We start from the raw sequence: 11,706 nt of genomic DNA on the forward strand, positions 1-11,706 counted from the left end.
AACATATCAATTGATTAATTTAAAAGGACTGAATACGTTACAATAACATAAACTTTCACTAATAAATCGGAATAAACTTGTATATATTATGCCAAAACATTTTTTAAAAACTAGCATAATAAATAGCTAACATATAATCCAGAATCTTATAATGACATATCAAATGATATCAAAATTTACAAGAACAAATTAATTTAGAGTAAGTTTTCTGTGAGATAAATAGATGAGTTGACTCGATTCATATTTACAAAAAAAATGATATTTGACATAAAAAATAAATTTTTAAATGAAACAAATCGAGTTGGAGATAAGTCTCATAAAATTGACCATTAAGACGGTATCTTATATGTATATATAAAATAGTAAAGAAGTGAAAGACAGTTTAACTTTCGTCATTTCAAAAAAGCCTAGTGATCAATCTAAATATAATATAGGAATTTTACAAATTAAAATCTTAAATTATTTGAAATGTACAATGAAAAATTGTTTTATTAAAGAATGATTCAAACATATATTTTATTTTCCAAAATTTTACTCACAAGATCTTCCAATTTTTTTTAACAATATTTAAAATAAATCCAATAACTGAGTATATTTTTTTTTCTGAAATAAAAAGTGGGAATGAGGTGTGAAATCAGAAAAATCGCTTGGCCCGATAACCAATTGGGCCTGCCCCGGAAGTGGTTTCTTTCACCATGCGCAATTCCTAATTATCATGGTAAAAACCCTAGCTTTCCCAAAACCCAGCCGTCAAATTCAACCAGGAAGAGTGTGATTACATTCATTTGCGTACAATTGAGCGCAATCTTGCAGAGTATAAACGCCGAGAATCTTTGATTATAATCCACTGCCATATGGAGGGAATAACAGAAGGAGTGAACAAGATGAAAATAGCCGAATTTCAAAAGAAGAACCGGATTCAAGTCTCCAATACCAAGAAACCTCTTTTCTTTTACGTTAATCTCACCAAGGTATATGTATTGCAGTCGATATAACTGATGTTTATTCTCATACGGAACCCATTATTGACCTTTCATTTTTTTCCCCTCAACTGTGTGTAGAGATACTTGCAACAGCACGATGAAGTGGAGCTTTCGGCACTTGGCATGGGTAATGATATCTTTTCTTACTTGAATGTTTTACATTTGCTTTGCTCCCTGTGTTATGTCAAAACTCAGGATATGTTTGGCTTGGCTTATTAGAATCTACGTATTGACTGCTCGACTAAAATTTGAAGCTGTAAGAATCTTAAATTTCCCTCATTGTGACCTCATACTCTTGTTCCTTAATTGGTGGTTGGATGTTGCCTTGCCCTAGCGGTCGATATTCAATTCACGGTGTTTACATTGGTCCAACTTAGTACATTTTTAATTTGTACTCACACACATATTATCTAGAATCAATTTAAACCTGTAAGTGGACACACATATGCAATTCTTTATGATAAGTATTGATGATCATTCTGAAACATTTTTCATTCATGATATTTACTTTTTAACGGGGGTAATATTTATTGGTTTGTTTGCATATAGAAAGGATCTGTTTTTCTTGCTTTAACATGATGTTGAAACAACCAAACACGTTCATGTTATGGTTGTGCGAATCTCAATGCAATGTTTGATATGCCTAAACCTTTAGGTATTTGTGAGAAATATACTACTGTCACTGATAAGAACAAAGCTCGAAAATGGTCTTATTGTCATGAAAGTAAAATAAATATTATTATCGGAATTCGGGCTGTAAAGATGACATGTGGGAGTCATAGAGATACGAATGATGTCAGTTTGACAGCTCTAAACCACAACTTATGGCCTTAAAGTTTCTTTATGATGATTAGTTTCCTTCCATCTTTTATGCATGCTCTAATACTCTGTTTGTGTTATATTATCGCAGCAATTTCAACAGTTGTTTCCATAGCTGAAATTCTGAAGAATAATGGATTTGTCACTGAAAAGAGTGAGTTTCGGTATTCTTTATGGCTCCTTGACCCTTGTTTATGTGGAAAGTGTCAAATAGTATGGACTATGGACGTATCTTATCTTATGCGTCTTTTCAATACATGTAGAAATCATGACATCCACTGTGGAGATAAAGGATGATGGTTCAAGGGGGCGGCCCATTCAAAAAGCCAAGGTAAATTCAATTCTTCAAAGAACCTTTATCTCTGTTCTGGTTAGTGGACTGCGAGAAAACTAGAATGGTTTTCTGCAAACATTGGCCATACTGCCAAATTATTCAAGAAGTAGTCCAGCTGCTGTATCCTAGTACAGTAATCATAAGCTCAAATTGGATACTAGAAAATAAAAGTCATGGTGGATAGCAAACAGAATAAGCTAAGAAACTAAAATTGTATATCAGTAAACCATAATTAACTGCAAGAACTACATCTATTGAAATAATGAAAAATATAATCTTTGGCTGGAATAAAAAATTATGAAGCTTGATTCAAATATCAAAATAATGTATAACAATAATTCACGCGCACAAGCTGTTAATTATGGTCTATCACGTCTTGTCATCATTAAGATCGTAGGTGCTGTGAAAGGATTTTGTTGGGCCAGATTTAATTTCAAGTGCACTTGCATTTGTTTATACCCGTCTCTAAGAATCCAGTAGCCATCCTTTTAGAGGGATAACTAGTTTTGTATTGCCATTTCATATCTCCATATCAGTTTTGGTTTTGGTTATGGTTATGGTTAAATTATGTTCAATGTTTTTCTTTATTTTGGTGCAGATTGAAATAGTGCTTGGTAAAACTGCAAATTTTGATGAATTAATGGCTGCTGCAGTGCGAGATGGCGGAGAGAATGGAAATGGTGAAGAGTAGAGATATGAACATATTTACTTGATTAGATGAAATATCTTATTATCTATTATAGTTGATGTCATTTAATTGACTGTATTTCAATTAATTGGTGAAACTTGAAATGAAATTATGATTATATGAAAATTAATTCTCAATAAAATCAAAATTATTAGGTAAGTTAATTATTTTATATTGTTTTTAGCTATTATGTATCTATTGTGTTTATTTGTTTACGAAAACACTATATTTTTTTAATTTTATGATTCATTTATTTTTTATTTTCATTAAAAAAAATGAATTGTACAAACACGCAACACGTGTACTACTAATAAAAATATTAAACATTATTATGAAATATTAGAAATCTAGACTGTCTTTTTGAATCTTCATAATGGAAAGAGAATAAAAAGAACACAAAAATTTCTGTAAGACGGTATTACATGTCATTTTGTGATACATATATTATATTTGAGTCATTCATAAAAAAATATTACTTTTTTAAAACAATATATTATTTTTTATAAAACAAATATTACTTTTAATAATCTAATTTTTTTTGTATATATGTTTTAAAAATATTAAGATTAAGCAATCCTTCCCTATAAATTAATACCTTGCCTGATTCCAAATTAGATGTTGGAGTATTTTATTATTATTTTTAGTTTTTTAAGTCGAAGGAAGTGATTGTTAAATCTCGAATCCAAGATTTTGTATTAAAATTATTAACTAATTGTGATGTTTGGGGTGACAGAAGCTCATTCATACTGAGATCTATCTGGATTCTACAAGTTCAAGTTCAAATGTTTGTGGGGAAAACCCTACTGATCGTAACCCTGATGTTTTTTTCTCTCTTTCTAGCCCTTTTTCTGTTTTCCCCTGCTTCCCAATTTCCTCAAGCATCTCTGAATTCTCCGATGTAAGTCGATTTTTCCTTTTTGATTTCGAAATTGCAAATGCTGGATTTTTTGGTTCACCTGGGTTCGGAATTTGCTTTATATTTTTGTTTCGAATCAAGTTAATTGATACCCGAATTAGCAGATCAGAAAAGGCAGAGATATGGACTGTACGGAGAATCATGGAATGGAGGCCTTGCGATTGGTGGTTACAAGGAAAGCCAGCTGGTTAGGTTTCTGTTTCTGTTTTTTTTTTCTGCATGAAGATTTCTGCTTATTAAATTCTTAATCTGTGTGTTTCTAATTTGTTTTTATCAAATCGGGATTTTGATCCCTGTGATTGTGATTTCATTGAAGTTGAATGTCAGAATTAAATGCATAATTTCTTTGTTTCTGTTCGACAAAATTAGGAGATGAAAGAAAAGTACATACGAAGGGAATAAATTTTACCAATTTTTTCTTGATAAGTTCAAATATCACATTCAGAAAATTAACTTCGTGATTTTTGGGCTAGAGATAATGTATGTCAAAATTAAGGTATCTAGTTTTCCGCCCATTTCTCCAATGCCATTAGATACTGAAAATCTAGAAGTTTTTCAAAGACTGAATATGCTAGAGGTCTATAGTGCTTACTGATATTCATAGTTGGTCAATGGATTCTAGAACTGGTTTCTTGTTGACACTCATTTTTCATCTACCGATCCATAATAAAAGATGGTACGAGACACTTAAAAATGTGCAGATGGATTTGCCTTTTGTAATGTTCAATTACCACATTCAGAAACTGAAGCTTGACATTTTCTTCTAGAAACGATAAATTTGAAGATTAAGATAAAAAATATTTCTTTGGAACTAAAAGCTAGAATCTTTTTGAAGGTTGAACATATTAGTGGTTTTCAGAGCTCGATAATTTTGAAGCCGTGCAAAATCAGATCTACAGTTTTTGCCTTGGCATCTGCTGGCAATTGGTTATTGGGTCAAAATAAACTTTGTTATTAAACAGGGATATATCAAGGTGTTTCTTGCTTCAATATGCAGAATCCTTCTGCATTCGAACATGTATACCGAGTAATATCTCATAGATTTTGCTGTGGTCTATATTTTCTGAGTCAACTTCAACTGACTTCAAATGCAGACATTTGCAATGGTTTTTTAATGATGCAGCTCTGCCAGCTAAGACCAATGGGTATCTTCGAGTTGATTGCTATGGAGGGCTCAATCAGATGAGGCGGGATGTGAGTACTTTACGTTCCCTCTTACGTTCGGAATTAACCATCGTTCTGTTGTTTTAGTTTCTGGAGACTTATTACGATGGATTTGTACATACATTTACTGTGGCAATTGCAGTTTTGTGATGGTGTTGGTATTGCTCGCCTACTAAATGCAACTCTTGTTCTACCCAAATTTGAAGTAGCTGCATATTGGAATGAATCTAGGTAAGATTTATGACTGTGTCATCCAGGATAGATTCTAATGGTTGGAAATAATGAATGCCATTTATTGTTATCCTTTTAAATCATTCCTCTTAATTCATAGTTCGACAATGCAGTGGATTTGGAGATGTCTTTGATGTGGATTACTTCATCGAACAAATGAATGGCTTTGTTCAGGTTGTGAAAGAGTTGCCTGCAGAGCTAGCATCCAAAGAACCTATTCAAGTTGATTGTAGCAAACGAAAAGGTTTATTTGATTATGTAGAAACTGTGCTTCCTTCGCTGCTGGAGCATCATTATATTTCAATAACTCCAGCGATGAGTCAAAGAAGAGACAGGTACCTTGCATTTTAATCTCTCAAATTTGAATATTTTTCCCAACGCAAAGTTGGTGAGACTGGTGGACTCCATAGGATTTGGTAATTTCTCTTGGATTACTTATTTGCCTTTTTATTTTCTGGAGTTTTTATCCATGTTTATCTTTCTGTAAATATGGGTATATATCATGTCATGAGGAGTGAACGAAGAGTGGTGATCCATGAAATTTTCTCTGGATTGCTGAGGAGTCTGCATAAAACCCACAACGATGCCTGTAATATAGTTCTTGAGACGATTGATAAGCTAAGGGCAGATCTCTTGCAAATGTTGTCCTTTCCAGTTCTAAAAAAAATATGAACTTGAGCACAATTTAGTTCTGGGTGCATGTGGTTTCCCCTATCCTTTGACACTGTTGCATTTTATGCATTTAAATTTTTGGTAGATCAGGTGTAATTTAGAAGTTCCAAACTGCCTTGGCATTGCTATTGTTGCAGATATCCACAGTATGCAAAAGCTGCCCTTTGTCAGGTTTGTTACAAGGCTCTGCGTCTGACCAGTGCATTGGAGAAGAAAGGATCTGAGCTTTTGCAAGCTATTCCAAAGCCATTCCTTTCACTTCACCTCCGGTTTGAACCTGACATGGTAGCTTATAGTCAGTGTGAATATTCCGGTCTTTCTCCCTCTTCCGTCCAAAGTATAGAGGCTGCGCGAGGAGAGAGGAAAACATATACTGGAGAGCAAGCTCGTTATTGGAGAAACCGTGGAAAGTGTCCCCTTACACCAAATGAAACTAGGATCATCCTTCAAGCTCTTGCTATCCCTACCAATACAAGTATCTATCTGGCAGCTGGGGATGGTCTAATGGAACTTGAAAGCCTGACTTCTGTATACACAAATGTTTTTACCAAATCCACCCTTTTGAGTGACGAGGACTTCAAAAACATGCATGGAAACACAAAAGCTGCGCTGGATTATTATGTCTCAATCAGTAGTGATTCATATGTGGCTACATATTTTGGGAACATGGATAAAATGGTTGCTGCCATGCGGGCATTCAAAGGGTTGTATAAAACCCTTTTCTTACGCAGGAGGGCATTTGCAGAATTATGTTCGAAGGGGCTTCACGGGAATCTTTTGATGGATGCTCTGTACAAGGTTCACAAAGATGATTTTGTAATGGGCGTTGGATCTGCTTTACCCGATTGCTTCTGTGAATTCAAGCTTCGAGGTTAGTTTTTGTTTCTCAGGCATTTCTAAAATCTATTCACATGTTAGAATGAGTTTGACTTCTCTTTGTAGAGAATTGAAATATTCATTAATTTCTGTAAGTTTCAACTGTTGGAACAATCGACACATACATTCAACATATGCTAAACAGATCTGCACATGAACGATGTATAGAAAACAGCGCTCTGTTGAGCTCTTATTCATTTGCTTTCCGCTCTCTTCTGTTTAAGATTCCTATACTCCTTATCAAGGATTGGTGTTAGGAACTAGAATCCACCACAAACTATTATCCACGACAATTCTTTAGTCATGTGCAGTGGCATCGAACAATTCAGGTAATTTCAGTCCCTTTTAGTTTATTGGCTTAACGAGCCGGGATCATCCAAAAGCTCTTTGCATGTAAAATCTAAAGGAACTAGCCTTGCCATTGCATGAATCAATGATCGTGGAGGCAGCACATCTAAATAGTTTATTGAAGAAGACCCCATTAATATATTTGGATGGAGGGATGCTACAATCAGTGGTGGATTTAGGAAGTTATTTGAGTAAAACGAGGGAATTTGATTGGGCGATTCAATATATTTTGGGAGTATACTAGACTTCTATTATTAGAAATAAATATGGATAAAATCTGATTTCTCTTTTAATTTAAGTGGACGGTTGTTTCACTGCCACCGATACTTGAGCCCGATAGCTCCATCCCCAATCAGTCATTCAATAGTTTATCACTATTTTTAACAGAATTTGCATCTTTCATCTGAAAAGAACTGAATCGCCACGGTTGAATCATGTGGCTCGAAAAACCTGGAAATTATGGATCTTCCGATGAATTAAAAGCAACATAATTCTCCAGAAAATGAATTCACCAGAATTATACTTAGAAATAGAAATATACTTTTTTAGAATTCCAAGTTTCCAACTGTAGTTTTCATATAATTGCAACACTATCTAAAAATCTAGCGTTGCTTAATAGCTATAAAGATTTGAATGTGATAAAGGTACTCATTGCCTATTGCGACAACGGAGAGCTGGATTCGATGAATGTTCGGTCACATGAGCGTTGATGCATTGTGAGGATGGTGGCTGTTGATCTATTGGTACTATGTTTACATCATCCATTTGGATATCAGCACAAGGAACCGTCTGGCTGCAACTGAAGTTGATGGTTGCGTCCCGGCTGATGGATGTCCCCTGGAGTCTTATGTACTTCACATCGCTGACTTTGACAGCAGATTTCTGATGAATAAAGATCAGTTAGTCTGAAACGAACATTGGCTGATACCATGATCAGTGATGGAATCAGAAATTTGATTTAGGGTGTTGAAAGTAAAAATCTGAAAGATTTTTCATATGTAGAAAGGGCCGAAGAGCATTTTTAACCAGCATTGCATTGCCACTTGCACTGCTATGCTGGTAAAAAATATCCAACAGGAACTTAACCTTGACGCTATAAATATCAGTTCATGCAGAAAATTAGAATGTGCATCAAGTAAACTTGGCTCACCTTTTCCGTGCATATTTGGTGAGGGCAGTAATACTGGTCAATGATTACAGGGTTATCGGTTGCATCGAAGTTGATATTCGAGAAGGTGATTCTTCTGGCAAATCCCGAGCCACCCTATCAAAGATGAATATTGAAAAACATATAGTAAATTAAAACTTTACCATCGATCCCGGAATATAAAGGAAAACAAATGGCGTCATGCTTTTAACATTGAGAGTTTTTACCTGCCATGTTTTGATTCTTACTCCATTATGTGTTCTATGGAAGCTGCAATTGCTTACGGTTATATCTTCCACTTCTTCGTATCTTCCATCTTTTCCTAGACTTCCAATGCTGCAACAGAAAACAGAATTGAATTCCCATAATAAAAGTAAAGTATGTTCAGAAAAATCAATTTCCATCAAATTATTTGTCTACTATTTCCCATAATAGGGCGAATCCAATGCGTTGATCTGTTGCCCCTTCGCATCCTGGAGGCTTATTTGATCCAGACTAATACAAGCCAGAGTCAGGTTGGATGATGGTTCGCTGTAACGGTCATGGAGGCCATCGCGGAACCCACCTTTCCATGGACATTTCACGCAACAGCCGCGATACTAGCCTTTTAGCCTTGAATTTTGTCATGGCAGCTGCCGTTCTGGAACTCTGGTCGTTGGGCTGCCGCGACGGCGAACCATTGGACCCGTTTTCTACACTTACAAGATTCGAACTCGAGTTTTGCCTAGGGAAATCGAAACTAACCTTATTCCATGTCCTGGACCACATTCTATTCCGGTTATATTGACATGTGAGGTTCCTCCATTTATGGCAATGCAATCATCCCCTTAAAATTCAAATCAAGTACACGTTTCATGACCAAAAGATGCCCAAAAAAAAAAAAACAAGGATAATTTTTTTTACCAGTTTCCATTTTAGAGTCGTGAACACTAATGTTGGTAGAAGCACTTATGTCGATTCCATCGGTATTTGGACTTGTAATTGGTGCAATCATGTGAAGTTCTGTAAGGCTTACATTGCTGCATTCATTTATTGAAATATGGTTCATTGGGCTGTCGATGTGTGTCAAGCCGCTCACTTGAAGTTCGTTGCAATGTGAGAATCTCATTGCCTGCAAAGAAAAAAGAATTCAATAAAAAAGTATAAACAAGAAAAAAAAAATCTATTGGATTGTGAATTTAGTATGTATTAAATAAATGTATGATACCGTGGGTCGTGTCACGTTGGGTCCCTGAAATAAAACGATTTGATATTGTATTAAGACTCGGAAAATAGTCATAATTAACTTTACGAATTTAGCATATGTATACGAGTAAATTGAAAAAGGGAAACCGTAATTTTGGTTTTGTAGGTTTTTATTAGTCTATTTGTGGCTTATCAAATTTCAGTTTTAACCTATCATCTATGATTTTTCCAGCTTTAATCATTTTTTCATGTGGCGATTGTGTGTGTATAGTGTTACAAACAGCGTTCCTACAGAAAAATGACTAAAATTTTAAAAAATAAAGAGATATATGATTAAAACTGAAATTCGTAGACAAACATACATGACAAAAATTATAATTAATTTTCCTTAAAAAAATGTTTTCTTGAAAAAAAAGTGAGACGGGTTGTATGAACTCACATAGGACCACCAAGAACCTCCTTTTCCATCTATGAGTCCTTGACCATACCCCATCACTTCTAGTCCAACTACTAGATGAAAATGCAGCCATTCATCTGCAATAATTTGTGCCTCCCATTTTGATCTTGGAGGAGCAACAATGGTTCCCAGTATCTGTTTGTTATCAAGAACTTTATAACACATTTCTTACCAGTAAATTTTGAAAATATATAACTTCAACTTAATTTTTTGTTTCTGGTTTTGATATGTGAAATTATTTTTCTACCGAAAACAAATCAAGTATAGAAGAAAATATATGTTCGGACTGTTTTTAAGGGGACGCGAACATTTACTCTGCACAGTAGAGTCGTTGGATCATTACCTGAAATGAAATCGATATTGGTTTGCATGGGCCTTGAAACAGGATACGAGACACCAAAAATGCCTTTCCACTGGGTACGCATATTGCAACTTTGTCCAAACCACTCGTGCATGCTGCTCCCCACGCTGCCTCAAAAGCCTATCATTGGTTTTGCAAATATTACCCATATTAATTAATCGAAACATATTATATAAAAAATACATCAATATATTAAAAAAAACTGATTTTATGATATTTATTTAAAAAGAGATAATAATTACTTTAGTATCATCTGTTATTCCATCTCCTACAGCACCATAGTTTGTGACATCGTGAGACGTGGTGTTATAGGAATATCCATCCAATGCAATTTCGTGCTCACCCCTTGTAAGAACTCTTGATTCGAATAATACCAAGCTCAAAATCACAAAATATTTCACTAATTCCTACACCATAAAATGGAATGATAATTATAAACAAAAAAACATTGATAAATCTAATAAAAACGATGTTTTTTTTTTCTGTTACGACGAAAAATCAATAATCATAATGTGTCATTCAATCCCGAAATGGATTGATCCATGCTCCATATGCCGCGACATCTTTAATGATACCATCTTGACGTTTTTTTTTTAAAAATTAATTAAACATATGTGACTGAAATTGCAGTTTTCCCTAAAAAAAATATATGTTAAGACGAAAACAAGTGCAATTGGACTACACAATTAAAAGAAAATTTAAAAGAATGGCCATCCTTTTTTATCCATACCATTGTTAAAATTGCTTTGTAAAGAACTCTTAAGAAAGCACTTGATTGTTCCAAACAAATGACCGAATATGTATAAGAAAAATTATGTCAATACATATATTTATTAACACGAAGATTATAATTTTTGAAACCCAATTATTGGTCTAATATATATATAATATAACCTAAAGTAGAGGATTCAATGTAGAAAATCACCAAATTTTTAAGATGAGAATTATGCATTAATGAATTATATCGTCACAACTCGATTATGTTTCTTGCTTTTTGATTTTCCCAATTTTCCCCTTGAAATATATTTATTGTATCTGATATTTAAATTGATTTACACCAAACGTTGAATTTTGTGAGATTATGTACATATATAGGGTATCCACATGTTAGATGTTTCACCAAATTCATGGTGAAATTTGAGAAACTCATTCATTAATCTCTGAAAATTATAAGAGATCTTCTCGTGATGAGACCAAAGCACTCAATTCATTGGAGATTTTGGTTCACATAATTTTTTCTCCTTCCATGTAGAGTTCCATCAATCAAATATCTAGAAATCTTTAATGGACTTATTCTTAGCCCACTAAACCAAATATTTTTAGTGATTTATCCTTGCAATTCATTGTGAAAATTCATTTTAGTTAGAGATATTTTTTTTTAAAAATATATCGTTGATGTTTAGTTGAGTATAACATGTTAAAATTATATTTTTTCCCAAAAATGTATGTAATAGTCAGTGATTTGTTTGAAAGGAGTATACATAAATTTGTGTATTTTCTGAGTTTGTTTAATATTAGCTTTTTT

General features: G+C 33.9%; 3 protein-coding genes across 4 annotated transcripts; 2 read left to right on the plus strand and 1 right to left on the minus strand.

The window, feature by feature from the left end:
* The first annotated feature begins 644 nt into the window (after window positions 1–644).
* LOC140977494 (uncharacterized protein At2g34160-like) lies at window positions 645–2,977 on the plus strand. The gene is made up of 5 exons (XM_073442231.1): window positions 645–971; window positions 1,062–1,110; window positions 1,894–1,956; window positions 2,066–2,133; window positions 2,735–2,977. The coding sequence occupies exons 1-5, from the start codon at window positions 855–857 to the stop codon at window positions 2,825–2,827; spliced, it is 390 nt and encodes a 129-aa protein (XP_073298332.1). The 5' UTR covers window positions 645–854; the 3' UTR covers window positions 2,828–2,977.
* A 550-nt stretch (window positions 2,978–3,527) lies between these two features.
* On the plus strand, window positions 3,528–6,880 carry LOC140976517 (O-fucosyltransferase 13). 2 transcript variants are annotated; one of them, XM_073440734.1, is made up of 6 exons: window positions 3,528–3,722; window positions 3,845–3,927; window positions 4,864–4,934; window positions 5,047–5,135; window positions 5,249–5,470; window positions 5,945–6,880. In XM_073440734.1, the coding sequence occupies exons 1-6, from the start codon at window positions 3,607–3,609 to the stop codon at window positions 6,681–6,683; spliced, it is 1,320 nt and encodes a 439-aa protein (XP_073296835.1). In that variant the 5' UTR covers window positions 3,528–3,606; the 3' UTR covers window positions 6,684–6,880. The 2 variants fall into 2 exon arrangements, with proteins under 2 accessions (XP_073296835.1, XP_073296836.1); XM_073440735.1 differs by lacking the exon at window positions 3,528–3,722 and having other exon boundaries at window positions 4,835–4,934.
* Window positions 6,881–7,599: 719 nt separating this feature from the next.
* Window positions 7,600–11,133, minus strand: LOC140977474 (probable polygalacturonase At3g15720). Its single transcript, XM_073442211.1, has 10 exons — window positions 11,107–11,133; window positions 10,424–10,588; window positions 10,164–10,301; window positions 9,803–9,955; window positions 9,386–9,409; window positions 9,082–9,289; window positions 8,923–9,004; window positions 8,406–8,514; window positions 8,182–8,295; window positions 7,600–7,913 (listed from the first exon to the last, which is right to left on the minus strand). The coding sequence occupies exons 1-10, from the start codon at window positions 11,131–11,133 to the stop codon at window positions 7,680–7,682; spliced, it is 1,254 nt and encodes a 417-aa protein (XP_073298312.1). The 3' UTR covers window positions 7,600–7,679.
* Window positions 11,134–11,706: the final 573 nt, after the last annotated feature.

Source organism: Primulina huaijiensis, chromosome 5, assembly GCF_012295235.1.
Source record: "Primulina huaijiensis isolate GDHJ02 chromosome 5, ASM1229523v2, whole genome shotgun sequence".
NCBI classification, from domain to species: Eukaryota; Viridiplantae; Streptophyta; class Magnoliopsida; order Lamiales; family Gesneriaceae; genus Primulina; species Primulina huaijiensis.

Excerpts from the sequence above, each read along its gene's own strand:
- LOC140977474 (XM_073442211.1), bottom strand. The coding sequence starts at position 11,133 with ATGCATAATTCTCATCTTAAAAATTTG. Across the intron at positions 9,410-9,802 it reads GAGGTTCTTGGTGGTCCTAT|GGACCCAACGTGACACGACC; the intron begins GTGAGTTCATAC and ends GTTTTATTTCAG. Across the intron at positions 8,515-8,922 it reads GGTCCAGGACATGGAATAAG|CATTGGAAGTCTAGGAAAAG; the intron begins GTTAGTTTCGAT and ends TTTCTGTTGCAG.
- LOC140976517 (XM_073440734.1), top strand. The coding sequence starts at position 3,607 with ATGTTTGTGGGGAAAACCCTACTGATCGTAACCCTGATGTTTTTTTCT. Across the intron at positions 3,928-4,863 it reads GTTACAAGGAAAGCCAGCTG|CTCTGCCAGCTAAGACCAAT; the intron begins GTTAGGTTTCTG and ends TTAATGATGCAG. Across the intron at positions 4,935-5,046 it reads TCAATCAGATGAGGCGGGAT|TTTTGTGATGGTGTTGGTAT; the intron begins GTGAGTACTTTA and ends TGGCAATTGCAG.
- LOC140977494 (XM_073442231.1), top strand. The coding sequence starts at position 855 with ATGGAGGGAATAACAGAAGGAGTGAACAAGATGAAAATAGCCGAATTT. Across the intron at positions 1,111-1,893 it reads GCTTTCGGCACTTGGCATGG|CAATTTCAACAGTTGTTTCC; the intron begins GTAATGATATCT and ends ATATTATCGCAG. Across the intron at positions 2,134-2,734 it reads GGCCCATTCAAAAAGCCAAG|ATTGAAATAGTGCTTGGTAA; the intron begins GTAAATTCAATT and ends ATTTTGGTGCAG.